We start from the raw sequence: 14,898 nt of genomic DNA, 5'->3' as shown, positions 1-14,898 counted from the left end.
GCTTGAAGTACTCATTTTTGAGTCGAAAATGAGTAACTTTTACGCATCGCGCATCAAGTATAATATGGGTAATATTTACTCAATTTTTATAACATTCGGTTGTACTCAAAAATGAGTAAAACAACTTCTACTCAATTTTGAGTACATACGGTTTTAGCGAAACTGATTAGGTTTTGACTCAGTTTTGGGTTATCCAGAGTGAGCGTGTATGTGCTCCTTAATAATGAGTTTCTGCTCACTTACTTTTTTCCATATATCGAACCACTCATTTTGCATTTGATACAGCCCTGCTTGAATGGCGTCATCCCGCTGATAAACTGACAGTGCTGAGGTGCTGACAGTCGATGTTCGGACTTAATCCACTGGTGCAAAAGAGATACCGCTATATAGCTGGCTCCTCTTTCAACTTCCTTGTGTGCGGCCGTGCAAATAAAAAGTTTCCTTACGCGAAGCAGCGAGAAAATTTTTGCGATCTCTGAGTTGCGTGAATTTTTCCAGCAATAGTTAAAAATCCGAGCGACAAACAATCCCCAAAATGTGGCCAACTCGGGTCGGATTCGATTGACGCTTGTTTCGTGTGCATAGTGTTGTGTTTCGGCATAAAAATCGGTTAACGAAAAAGGTGCTGCTCGACCCCACTGACCAGTGATTTTCTGCCTGCCGTGGAAGAAGAGAAAAAATCAAAATGGTTGTATCGAAGGATGGCAAGCGGCGAAGAAAAGTTGGATCGGCAGTGACCGCCGGTGCCGCTAACAGCAGCACAAATAACAATGCCGTTACTAGCGGCCCCTCTGCCGGTGCTTCCTCCGGCAATGCGTCACGTGGGGGAGCTGGCACCAGCACCGTGGGCGGCAGTACCGCAGCATCTCATTCGGCTGCCAGGGAATCGCCTGAGAGAGATCTTTCACCGCCGGAAGTTCCCAAACGGTACGTATCTACGACGCATTGGGTTAATGGCAGTGGGAGTAGTTTGTTGAAAGAGTAGTTGCATATTTTAATCAGAAAATAAAAAAAAAATTAAGTTGGTCTATAACAGTGGATAAAAATAGATTAATTAAACACTAATTTTCATGGGTTGTGAAAAATATATTATTCAAAATGCATACGCGTATTGACAGTGGAAGCATATGGAATGAACAGATTGTTTTAGTTCGAGATTAGGTATTGAAAATGCAGCAACTTTTTAAAATTTTGGATGACTAAAATTTTCACTTGAAAACATTGATGCTTTTTGTGACACATAGTTAATATTTTTACTTGTTAAACAACTATAGTGTCTTTTAGTAGTATAATTTAAAATTATCGGATGATGTGCATTTTTATCTACCCATTTATATATTTTGCCATAAGTGGGTTGAGGTAGGAAGATCGAATATTGTCTATGATTCAATTTTTTACTATTTACATTGCAAAAGTGCTTTTGTACTCTCCGCCTTATTTTCACCAAAAAATTCACTTGCTTGATTTTGGGAAATGTTTGACCTTGAAACTTTTCCGCAATTTTTACTACATTGATAACTACTTTGTGTTGTATGAAAGCTGTTAGCATTCCTAAACTATACCTTTCTCCACTTCAGAGACTCATTTTAGTTTTCACAGAATGTAATTCGGTATAATGGAGAAGTAGTAGTCCTGTGTCACAGTTCAATCTCTGTTCATATTATCGGCCTTCTAATGAGATATTAATTTTAAGGCCTATCCAATGTCAAATGAGTTTTATTACATCCACTCTCTTGGCATTGATTGCTAAAGACAGCAAATATCAACCTAAAATGTTAGGGCATAATCGGCATTATACGCCATAGCTTATTTTGCTCAATCAAATCGAACGCCACATTGAATTCTATAGATAGATGATAAATCTGCAGGGTAAATTTCATAGTCGTCACGAGAAAGTTTCACGAGTAAATTAGCATTATTATGAGGAGAAGAATTCGACATCTAAGATGATATTAATCATAAAAGAATATATTATCCAGTTTCAGACTCAGCTTATCCTCACTAATAATCCTACCTTTCGTTGTTATGTATTTCTATTCGGAATTGTAATTAAGTCTCTGACGCGCTTCTGTTGCTAACATAAGCAAAAAATCTAAAAGGTTTTAAACTATAAGCAAAAAATCTAAAAGGTTTTAAACTATAAGGTGCGCATCTTTGCTTGGTTATCTATAATTTATTATCACTTTAATCAATTATGATAAATCGCATGTTTCTTAAATCTTTTGTCTGCTCTTTCCCTTTTCACTAGACCCAAAGTGCAAGCCCAGCGTAAGTTCGCCCAAGGCCAAGGTGCCGCATCGACGTCGGCCTACCTTAATTTCACAACAAATCCCCCAAATCCGGTAAAAGATGCTCAAAACCGATCCCAGAACGCGTCCGATACTGATCCGATCCCTGAACTGCTGCCCAATATGCGTCCGAACACGGAAGATTTCCTTACATTCCTGTGCTTCCGAGGAACTCCGGTACTGCCACCGAGCTTGGACTTTTTCAACACCCAAGCGACGGCAGCCTCAGGATCGGGTAGACAAGTTGCTTCCTCATCGTCTGCCTCTAGTGGTAGTGCGGTCCAGCAGGTGGCGTCACCCGCTTTGGCTTCTACGTCTAAGAAGAAAGAAGATCCAAAACCGGTAACCAAACACACTGCTGATGTGAAACAGCAAAACGAGGTGGAACAGAAGAAACCTGATTCCGTACCCACAGAAAAACCGACCTTCATGCCTTTTGCGGTAAGAAAACGGGCTGAACAACATCCGGAAAATCGGAGAGTTCAAACGGTTCAAGCTTTAAGAAAAAAATATCACGAGCAACGGATGGCTAAACTGAGAGTTACAGCCTACAGTAAGCAAACCCGAGGAAACAACATCAAAGGCAGACCTGAGCTTGACGATGATGAGGAGCAAGTGGAGGTTACAAAGAAAATTGAAAACCAAATAAAAAAGGATGAGATCAAAAAGATTTCCGTTTCGAAAAAGAAACAAATCGAGAAGAAAGTCACAAAAAAGTTGGCTAAAGGTACTAAGAAGGAAGATTTACAGGAATTGATCGATGTTAAAGTAGTCCTTAATAAAGATGATGTTGAAATGAAAGCTACGGAACCAGAGAATGCTGTCCCGGTGGAGACAGTGGAACAAAATACGCCTGTTAAGGATGCGTCAAAGGAGATGCCTAAAACTAGTGGTAAAAGTACCAAAAAGAAACCAGCCTTAGTGGCTGTAAAAGAAAAACGAACAACTAGACTTTCTGTTCTGAGAAGTCCACCACAGCAATTGGAGCCTCCCGTGAAATGTCCTACTCCAGTTCCTCAACTCGATGAACCGGAATCAGAACAACCCATTACGGAAAAAGATTTCTCATCGGACGATGACGAGCCATTACTAAAAAGAGCAGCTGTCAAGAAAAAACAAAACGTACGACAGGATCGTCGGAAGGGACGCAAATCAGATCCACTGCCGGAAAAGGCCTCAACAGAGGAAGAACCACCAGTTGAGAAGAAGACTCGTCGTTCAGAATCGATCAATCGAAGATCCGATGCAGTTTCTAAAAAAGTCGAAGCTGGGGATTCATCGCCAGCAGTTCAGAAAAGAACTGTTCGAGGTAGAAAAACGAAAGATTCTCCTCAGTCTAATATTTCCTCACCTCCCACGGAACCCGCTCGGGTTATGGAAAAGAAGCAGTCGGTTGAAGAGCCGGTAATTGCAAAAGAGAAACAGAACCTTCCAGAATCTAATCCAGAACAAAAAGTGTCCCCGAAACCCGCTGCTAAGAAAACGGTTGCTAGTAGTAGTCGGAAAAAGAAACCTGAACCTACTCCCTTAAATGTAGAACCACCAGAGGTGGAGCAGAAGAAGGCGAAAAAGACTCCGGAGCCACCAGTGGAAGTTAGTACTCGTCCTAGCCGCAAAACGAAAGAAGCAGCAACTCTTTACATGGAGCTGATCGGTCGCAGATTGAATCACGACGATAAATCAGATGACGATGCTTCTTCGCTAGACAGCTTGGAACTGCCAAACGTAAGGAAACTTGAGCAAATGGAAAACGAGTTGAAGGCTAACGCAGGTAAAAAAGAATCCAAAGTGTCTTCAGCGAAGAAAGGTCGAAAAAAGGAAGAAGAAAAGACCAAACAAAAACAGGAAAATTCCAAAGTCAACGTAGACAAGGACGAGCATACGAAGAAAGAGGACATTAAGCAACTGGAAAAAAGTTTTAGTGACTCGGATGAAGAACCGCTGGCCACCAAATTTCAACGCAAGAAACAACAAATCCGTCAAAAACTTAAACAAAAAGGCAGAAAATCGTCTCCGAAAAAGACCCCAGCCAAAGTTACTCCACTCAAGAAAGCTCCTTCCATTGAATCTATTGTCGAACTCACTATAGTCGAAAATACGCCGGCCGAACCTGCGACTCCCAGTGCCCCTTCACCAGTGAAAGCATTGGAGCAACAGACCGGGTTTTCAAGTACACCTAAATCTACAACACCCGTGAAAACCTCCCCGAAACTGTCCACTCCCGTGAAAACGTCAAGTCCTAAAATGTCGTCCACTCCACAAATGCTAAGTCTTCCGCCCCAACTTGGTAGCCCTACCGATGGATTACGTTCTCCTGGCACCGATGATCTGAACTCAACTCGCGTCAATAAATCGCACGATAACACATTCCAATCTACGGCAGCAGTGGTTGCCGATCAAAGTCTTTCACCAACGAAACAATTCACAGCACCGGCCGCAATGGCTACCCAGCAACAACCATTCATACGCTCCATCAAACAAAATCCTGTTAGTTCACTGGATGTTAGTTTAGATAAACCAGCACCTCAACCGGAAATTCCCTTCAACCGAAATGTGAAGAACGATTTCAATCTTGACGAATCCGATTTTATGAAAGGATTCGAACAAGGCTCCCCAACATCGCCAGTGACTCCAAAATCCAACTCACTGCTGGGCAATCTTCTACCGAGTAAGGAAGAATCGGAAAAGATATTTGGTATTGCGAGCGTCAGTTTAGCACAAAGTTCTGGCCCACTGGACACTAAATGTACATTGGGAAAATGCGGCTCGGTTCACAAACCTCCGCTAGGGCCACCGGTTTTAACAGAATCTCTACTCGGTGGTCATCTTTCTCCGCGAGACCGGCGGAAAACGAAAGTTAATATGACTCACGAACAGATTCAGAAGTGGATAGACGAAACGTCATGGTCTGCGGTGCCGGATGATTTGGACGCTGACTTGAAGATACTGGAAACACCTAAAACACCAACTCCCACACCGCCCTCGGCAGCAGCATGGGAGAAACTTGTAGAAAGCAAATCAGAGCTGGTTGCCGAAGTGGCCGCTTCTGTACCAGTAACGCCAGTAACTACAGTTGTAAAGAAAGAGGAAGAGACAAAACCGACAACGCCGCAACCCAGTGGAAGTAGTTCACGCGGACCAACACTAAAAGCGAAACCGGTTCCAGTCAAGCCAGAAAAAGAAGCTGAGCCTGAACCTGTAGCGGAGACTGTCAAAGCACCGGAAAAGAAATCATCGAAGGAAGAAGTTAAGGAAGAAACTAAATCCAAAACTACAACTAAGATTCGGTCACCTTCACCTCCGAAAAAAGATGCGAAAAAGGAGACGCGGAAAACGAAAGTAGATACTCCGACGGTAACTTCGACAGTTACAACTGCCGTTACGACTACTACTGCAACGACCACCACGGGAACACCAGCACCATCGGTTGCCGATCGGAAACCAATTTACAAGCAGGGTAGAACTCCCGTTTATAAGCAAGAGGCCTTAAAATCACAGAAAGCGGCTCAGGCTTCCAACAAATTTGGGGCTTTCTCGCCGGACAACGAACCTAGTGTGTACTCGTTTGATAACGACGATAGCTTCGTGCCAGTGGCCACACCCTTCAGGCGACACAGCAGCCGCAGGGAGTCGTGTAATTCATCCGTTAGAGATGAGGTACAGGCGCCGGCACTCAGCTCAGGTTCGAAAAAACCAGAACCTGCTGTTCCCAATGAGGAAAAGGCTGGTTCGTCTAGCACAGCATTCCAGAAACCTGTCAGTTTGAGCACACCGACTAAAGCAGCGGCTGTTCAGCCAGCTGTTAGTTTGACGCTAAGCCCCGAAGATGGTGCCAAGTCAGCAGCTATTACTGTACCACTCGAAGAGCAGCAGCAGCAACAGCAAAAGAGCAAAGAAGATACCGTTAAAAAAGAAGAGAAGAAATCAAATGCAGAAGACTCTGACGATGACGGTCACACCTTTTACATTCCACTACAGGGTCCCAACACGGCGGGAACTGGCAAGACCGATCAGCTTATTCAAGGTGTGGCTGTTAAACTTGGCACCGAGGGTCCTGAGGGTCCCAATCAGAGGGTAATCATGCATGCCAAACTAGTCACTAAGGCTCAGATGGGCTCTAACACAACACCGATACCGGAGTCAATGAACGTTCAAGAGCTGGTGAAGAGTCTGATGACTGCGGGACCAGGAATGAGCAAAGATGGAATTTCCAAAATGGTTCCTGTCGGAACCGTTCAACCTCGATTTAAATCGAGCGATTCGGTTTCCACAAGAGACAAGTCTCCGGTAGCACCACCACCAGTTGCAACCACACCAACCGTTCCGGTCGCTCCGGAAGACACGGTAAGAGGTGGTGGTCTTTCGCGTATCAATTCTAACTCCTCTCTGAGTTCATCACAACGTTCGAAACCGGTAAAAGGTGCTGGCAAGGCGAAATTGGATACAACTCAAGTGCAACCTGCCAACAACACAGCTTTTCCAAGGCGGGATGATCCAGCGCAGATGGTTGAAGCACCGGTTTTCAAACCGAACGATAAGGAATTTCACGATCCAATCGAGTATATAGAACGTATTGCACCGGTGGCTGCTCGGTTTGGTATTTGTCGAATCATTCCACCGGCTAGCTTCAAGCCGGAATGTAGAATTACAGACGATATGCGCTTTATGGCTTACAATCAGTATGTTCACAAGATGCTGCATCGATGGGGTCCTAGCGCTAAAGAGTATGCAGCCATTAAGAAATATTTAGCCACACAAAGCATTAATCTGCAGAATCCACCGTTGATCGGTGGGATGGAAGTGGATTTACCGAGACTGTACCACACTGTGCAGGAACTGGGTGGTTTGAAGGAAGTTATCGAAAAGAAAAAATGGGCTCGAGTGGCTGAGGACATGTGCATTCCAAAAGCAGCGCACGATCGTGTTTCGAAGTTAGATGATATCTACTGTAAATACCTACTTCCCTATGACACTCTTTCGCCAGCAGAGCGCCAGAAGCTGTTTGATGAGGTGGAAGCTGATTGGGCCAAGCGAGAGGCGAAAGCACGACGTAATGCGGATAAGTGCGTCAGTTCGGAAACACGCAATAGCGAAGATTCGGATGATGACGAAGAAGAGTCCAATGAGGAAGAGGAAGATGACGAGTTCTCAATGGAATGTATAATGAAGGGAAGAAATATGCCATTGAATCAGTTCTTCCGAATTGCCCGGAATACGATGTCACTGTGGTTTAAAAACTCCGAACCAACCGTGCCAGAAATCGAAAGTGAATACTGGCGTCACGTGGCTGTTCGAGATAGTCACGTGTGTGTCCATTCTGGCTCAATAGATTCCAGTGCGTATGGTTTCGGTTTTCCTGCTCCGAAAGTTAAAGGTTCATCGTGTGCGCGGCATCCTTGGAATCTGAAGGTTTTGACCAACAACAACAGCTCGATTCTTCGCTCGCTTGGACCAGTAATGGGTATAACCATTCCTACGCTGCACGTCGGAATGCTGTTTAGTGCCTGCTGCTGGTACCGAGATCCCCACGGGCTGCCGTGGATCGAATATCTGCATACTGGTGCTAGTAAGATTTGGTACGGTGTTCCCGACGATCAGAACTCAAACTTCCGGACTGCACTAACGGCGTTAGTTCCAACGCACTGCCAGAACAAAACAATCTGGCTTCCTTGTGATACAGCAATGGTACCACCCCATATGTTAACGGATCGAAATGTATCGCTGTGTCGAACCGAACAGCAACCAGGCCAATTCGTAGTGGTTTTCCCAAGAGCCTACACCTCTAGCTTGTGCACCGGTTATGCTGTTTCTGAGAGTGTGTACTTTGCCTCCACTTCATGGCTCGATACTGCAAAGGAAGATTTTCGGGTAAGTGAATATAGAATTGATGATGTCAATAAAAACTAATTTTCCTATTCACTAACGTTATGCAGGATATCCAGGAAAGCTGCGAACCAACCATGTTCTCTGTAGAACAGCTGGTATTCTCTATCGCTAATGACCAGCGCAGTAATCATGATACCTTGGTGCAGATACTGCCGATGATCAGTGATATCTATGACAAAGAAAAGCAACAACGCCAAACAGTAAAGGTAATTAAACGTTTGTTTCGTCGATGCATAAGAGAAAATCTTATTATATCATCTGTTTCCCAGGATCACGGTGTCATCAAATCGGAAAAGATCGAATCAAAGAAAAAGACTGCCTCACTGGAAGAATTCGAATGCGATATTTGTCGGGCCAACCTTTATCTATCGCTGATCCGGGTAAAAATCATTAGCGATGACGAATCGGTGGATGATGAGGATCGTATCTACTGTCTGAAACATGGGATTAAGTTTCTTTCGGATAGTCGTCTGCCAGCCAAGTTCTGTCAGTTAGCCTACACTTACTCGTTGGAGGATATCGAGGATTTACTGCGCAAACTGCAGGATCGAGTCGCCAACCGGAAGACACCCAAAGTTGCAGCCAGCGGTAGTGCCAGCGGGGGAGGACGAGGTAAGTCTTCGCTTCATCTTGCTTCCACGTCTTCTCAGTCTTCTTCTTCATATCAAGCGCCTAGTCACAGTAAATATGCCGGAATGGCAACAATGCTGAAATAAGTATGCAAGTGTGTATAAAACTGATGTTTGTGTGAGTGTGTTAGTCTGAATTTTATTTTTGTTTTGTTTCAATCAACGAGTTGTGCCGAGTGAATAACCATATTCAGTTCTAAGAGAAAAAGAAAGGATGATTTGAACTGCACTGTACATCAATATGTTTTGCATTATGCCACAAAAGGTAGAAACATACCTTACTGTAATATTTTTTTTTATAGTTTTAAGAAAGATAGTTGTATATTTAAACATAAAACCTGAGAAAAGAAATACCGAAAAACAGGCATTATTGGTTTCCCCTTCCCAGAGGCGTGTCTTATTCGCGGGACCGTTAAACTGTGCCACACACACATGAACCCTTTATATGATATTGCTGTGTTAGTGATACGTAGCATCTGTATCTGTTTAGTGATAAATTACTATTCCGCTGCATTGTATAAGCTGTGTGTCGCTGAAAATATCCAGTATTAACTTAAGAATCACATACTACAGATATCACAAATCTCTCAAATGATGGATTTAGTTACTGATTATTCAGGATGGTAGAAGAGCAGGAGTTCGTGGGTGATTTCAACATCCATTAGTAGTCAAACTACACACAGCGCCCGCTTCTAAATTTTTGGGAACAATTGGAACCTGGAAGTTGAAATTCACACTTCTAATTTGAATTCGATCTGTTATAAACCTATTGAAATATTAATTCTGCTTTTTTCTTAAAGCCGAAATACTAAACCGTACATTTAGCAGGTATAATACATACGATAGGTGATATAGAATGTTCTGTATATATGTGTGGTAAACATTTAATTTTGCAATAATATGTGCAATCTGTGCAAACAAAACGACCACAACAATGCACACACGAAGCTTGAACCTAACTTATCCGTTTAGTTTCGAATCATATGTACTGAACAATGTCTAGACTACAAATATAGTTTGATGAGGGTGGTGATAGTAGTTGCGAAACAAAAAAGGAAAATACCACAAAATAATTTGCATTTACCGAAATAGAATTGCATAAAGAGATCAATTTGAACGTTTAAGGCTATAAAAAATAGGAATTCAAAAAAAAAAATATCAGCGTATTCGTAAGACAGATGAGAACAAGCACGTAATTGGAAACACTTCTCGCAGATTATATAATGAGATGGTATAATATATCGACAGATTTAAAACACTAGAAAGTATAAATAAACGTTTCTAATAGACGAAATTGATCAGTGAACTAAGATTGATTGAACTATTGTAGTCAAGTTTGTTCTGCACATCAGTTGATTCCGAAAGTCCATCAAAACAGGGAGAGAGCGGGTTCTAATCTTTTTCATAGAGCGCGTATCATGATCACCATTGTTAATAATAAATTCTTTCATTCTATCGAACTACAAAAGACACTGCTCAATGGTAGGTAATTGTCTTTGGTGGATCTTGAAACCGAACTTCTCCACCCTGGTTATCACCCAGTTACGCTACGTCATTACCGAGGCCTATTGGGTTATAATATCGCCAAGAAATTCATACTAGCCAAAGCATTGCGAGAAGGATTTCGATCTTTTAGGGCTAGCAAGCAATCAAAAAAAGGACACTTAACCAAATCCAGCGGTCAGAAACATGCTCAATGCGGCACTAATGTATAATGCGGTTGTTACAAAGTACGAAGTACGCACAATTCTCATGAGCGACGAAATATACCTGAAGAGGGACAGCTCGCGGCCACTGGTTGATGTCTCTAGCAAGTTAATGTTCGTTTTTACCGGATTGCAGTTACGAACAGAGAAACAGTTTTTCGTGAAGAGCGTGATTCTAGATTACCTTATGCGGACCTGTTAACTTTTGGCCTGATTTGACAGGCTGCTTCTACAGCGGTAAATTACAACAGTGGTATCGAGACAAAGGATTCGATTTCTTCGAAAAAAAAAAAAAAACGTCAATACCCTCAATTCCGCCCAATCACCTAATATTAGATAATTTTTGAGAAGAAAAGTGGAAAGGTAACTCCATATGCAACTCATCACGAAGGAATGAAATGGCCACTCAGGTTAACCAACAGAGTGTTTACATTATCGCGAGGATGACTTAAAACTCTGGGATTCGAATGATGAGTTGACAATCTGGAAGGAGCGTCTAACTCAGTTCCAGCTGTTGTCCGACAACAGCTAAGTGAGCAGGTGCGACGCGATCATCTCATTTACTTCGCGCCTTCAAGAAAATGGTCATACGTAGTACCTATCTCCAGCATAGCTTCCCATATCGGTATATCCGAAGATCACCACAACAAACTGAAACACAAATCGATCCCATTTTGATTGACGGAAGACATCTGTCGGATATTATCGAACCGAACCTATCGTGACGCAAACGTCGATTCTGACCACTATCTCATGATGGTCAAACTGCGCCAAATACTTTCGATTGTCAACAACATCCGCACCATCCCCCGCCACGGAATGATCTGGAGCGACTTGAACTCCCCGAAGTCGCTACTGAGTACCCCCAAAGCATTAGGGCCGCGTTGCCGGATGCTTCTCTGAAGGACTGCTGAAGTACTGTGAAAGTAACCAGTAAGCAGCGGAAGGTGCTGTTGGATTCATCGAGAGAAATCTACGTAACGGCTGGTTAGACGAGGAGTGTCAAACGATTCTAGACGAGAAAAATGCAGCGCAGGAATTGATTCTGCAGGAAACGACCCGTCATTACGTGAGTTGATACAAACAGAAACAAAGACAGCAGACCCTTTTTTTCGGGACAAAAAGTGCCACCTGGAAGAGCTGGGGTGTGAAGAAATGGAGCAGCTGAATCATTCTCAAGAAACACGTAGATTGTGCAAAAAACTAAACGCATCCCGCGCGGGCTTAGTGCCGCGAGCTGTGATGTGTCGGGATAAAGATGAAGGAATCTTGACGGAATAACGTGAGGTGATCGACAGGTGGAAGCAGCACTACAATGAACACCTGAAAGGCGCAGACGCAGAGGACCAAGACGGTAGGAGAAACTACTTCATCAGCACAGCTGCTGAGGGAGACATATCGCCCCCACGCACAGTGGTCGGAAGCCGGAAAAAACCTCGATTTTTCATGTCAATATTTTTGATGTTTTGCATTTTTCCGAAGATTCTCAAAGTGTAAATGACCTTTTCCTAAAGTTTCACGACAATCGGTTGAGATATCAATTTTTAATCGCACTTTGAATGTTGCTATATCAGGCAATTTCGATGATTTTCCTGTTTGAAATCACAATTTTTAGCTCAACTTCAAACACCTGAAATTTCCTCAGTTTTGATCCGATTTTGATTCAACAAGTTTCATTTTGAAGGGAAATTTGTGTACTTTTTGGATTATTTTCAAGACTTTCCAAAAATATAACCAATTTCTCAATCGAGGTAAAACATATTGCAGGGAAGCTAAAAAATCATGTATTTCTAATTTCATTCCTACCGTACAATCTTGTAAAACAGTTTAGATTTTTGGGTCCCGTTTTGCACATCGTTGCTCATAGGGAGATATTTTGAAAATAAAACTATGGAGACGTATGGTAGTCAGTTGTGAAATATTCAATTTCGTATATTTAAACAACATGATTGAATGGGAAGTATACATGAAGTTTTTTCCGGTAGTTTCAAGCATTTTCATATAAACTTTTAAACCGCTTTCAGTACTGCAAGATGTATAAAAAGAGAATCAGTTAAATTAATGAGAAAAAAACATATCGTCTTTTATATTTTCAATGACGTTGAAATTAACTACGATACCATCTCATAATTTTCTTCAAAAGACCTCTAACTTGTCGCAGAAAGATCTTGAATTGGTCAAACGGCCTAGAAGCTAAAAAATTTTCGAAATAAAGTAAATTGAATTATGATGATTCTTGCATCACCCTAATTCAGAAAGGAGTACTCTAAGAACCAAACAAAAAAATGCGATTCTAAAGTTTTTCGATGAAGAACAAGTGTGGGAACCACCCTAATATTCATCTGAGCACCTATATTCTTCCCGTCGCTATTATTTTGCTCTTCTGATCGCTCTTAAGTTCCGACTACTCGACCTAATTAATAGGTAAAATAAAACTACTTTTACTTGAAAAAAGTTAATTTTGACAGTAAATTGAACAAATAAGAGCAATGAGATGAATGTAGGTGTTGAGATGAATATAAAGGCATTTCTCCTATCAAAATTTTAAGCGAGATTGAAGCAAAAACAAAAACCTGATCATGAGAAAGGTCTAACGGCACTTTAGGCACTTCACCACTCCAAAATTGTAATAATATGTAATTTCCAATCATATAAAAAAGACTTTTAGGTTTTTTTCCGACTTTTGTATAGAGACCTGCCACTGTGCCACGGTGAGTGAAGTTAAGGATGCTATCAAGCAGCCCAAGGGCAACAAATCAGTTGAGAAGGATGGCATCACAGCGGAGCTTACCAAGCTGGCCCCTGTTTGCATCAGCTCAGCTAGTCAGGATCTGGGATACAGAACAGCTACCGGAGAAGTGGAAGAAGGGAGTAATATACCCAATATTTGTATAATTTAGATAATTTAGAATTTGAGAACTACCGAGCGATTACGATTCTCAACGCAGCCAGATCACCTCTCGTCTCTCGCCGCTAGCACGAAGGTTTGCGGGAACTTATCGAGCCGTTTTTGTGGATGGGCGATCGACAACGGACCGAATCTTTACGCTGCAGCAGATCATCCAGTGTCGCGAATAACAAGTCCCCACGCATCCCTGCGATACTATCAAGACTGATTAAGGCCACGACGGATGATGTGCAGTGCAGTGTAAAGATTTCGGATGCAGTATCAAGCCCGTTTGAAATATGCAAGGGACTTGCACAAAGCGACGATCTTTCCTGCCTTCTGTTCAACATTGCGCTTAAAGATGTTAAACGAAGACCAAGTATCTGTTAGCAGGGGGAACCGAGCGCGAGAAGGCTCGCATAGGCAGTAGCGTAGTGATCTATGGAAATGAGTTCGAAGTGGTTGACGAATTTGTGTATCACGGATCATTGGTAACGTCAGACAACGGCTGCAGCAGAGAAATTCGCAGACGAATTGTAACTGGAAGTCGTCCCTACAACGGACTTCACAATACGTTGAGGTCCGGCAAACTTCGCCCCCGTACCAACCCAGGTAACAAAACTGGTTTTATCAAAGTTTTATAGCGCTGTTTTGGCTGTATTAAGCGCTATAAAACTTTCATAAAACCAATATTGTTACTAGGGAAGTGCACCATGTACAAGACGCTCATAAGACCGGTAGTCCTCTACGGGTACGAGACATGGACAATGCTTGAGAAGTCCTCCAAGCACTAGCCGTTTTTGAACGACGTGTGCCTTGGACCATCATCGGAGGTATATGTGAGGATGGCGTATGGAGGCGGAAAATGAACCACAAGCTAATGCACCTCTACGACGAGCCCGGTATCCAGAAAGTCGCTAAGGCTGGAAGGGTACAATGGGCGGGACAAGTTGTAAGAATCCGACAACACCTGCAAAAATGCAACGAGCTAGATGGTTGGATCAAGTGGAGCAAGAGCGCGGAAATGCAGGACGCTCAAGAAACTGGAGACAAGCTGCCATGGACCGGGTGCGTTAGCGTAATATTGTGACGCGGGTGAAATCCTGAGAGATGTTTCAGCAGGAAAGTAAGTAAGTACATTTCATGTTTTGTTTCCATCGTCTCCTTTTGTTTTTTGATAGCTTAAAAAAATAAAAATATTTCCAAATCTATTAAATCCACTAAGTAAATTGAAAATTGATTTCAAAAAGTTCCAAACCGGTTTTCATCGTGGTGGATAACATCCGAACTTTGGATGATGTATGAAAATTCATCAATCTCACTGAGTGAGTTGACTGTGATATTTTAGTTGATTTTGAGGTTTAATTGGATTCTGTTTTTTTTTTTTGGTTGATTCATCTGACAACATTGACATTATCTATTTGAATATAATACCATAAATCTAAAACTAAATGTGTTGCAGCTTCATAGACCTTGATATTTTCTACCGAAAGCGCGCGAGG

The 14,898-nt window shown here is 42.4% G+C and overlaps 1 protein-coding gene across 1 annotated transcript; it reads left to right on the top strand.

Annotated features, from left to right (window-relative positions):
• Window positions 1-423: 423 nt before the first annotated feature.
• Window positions 424-10,132, top strand: LOC129722692 (titin homolog). The gene is made up of 4 exons (XM_055676355.1): window positions 424-927; window positions 2,249-8,156; window positions 8,222-8,380; window positions 8,444-10,132. Exons 1-4 carry the CDS (start codon window positions 686-688, stop codon window positions 8,888-8,890), a joined length of 6,756 nt encoding a protein of 2,251 aa, XP_055532330.1. The 5' UTR covers window positions 424-685; the 3' UTR covers window positions 8,891-10,132.
• Window positions 10,133-14,898: the final 4,766 nt, after the last annotated feature.

This window comes from Wyeomyia smithii, chromosome 2 (genome assembly GCF_029784165.1).
Source record: "Wyeomyia smithii strain HCP4-BCI-WySm-NY-G18 chromosome 2, ASM2978416v1, whole genome shotgun sequence".
In the NCBI taxonomy this organism is placed as follows: Eukaryota; Metazoa; Arthropoda; class Insecta; order Diptera; family Culicidae; genus Wyeomyia; species Wyeomyia smithii.
This window is presented reverse-complemented; position numbering and strand designations above follow the sequence as displayed.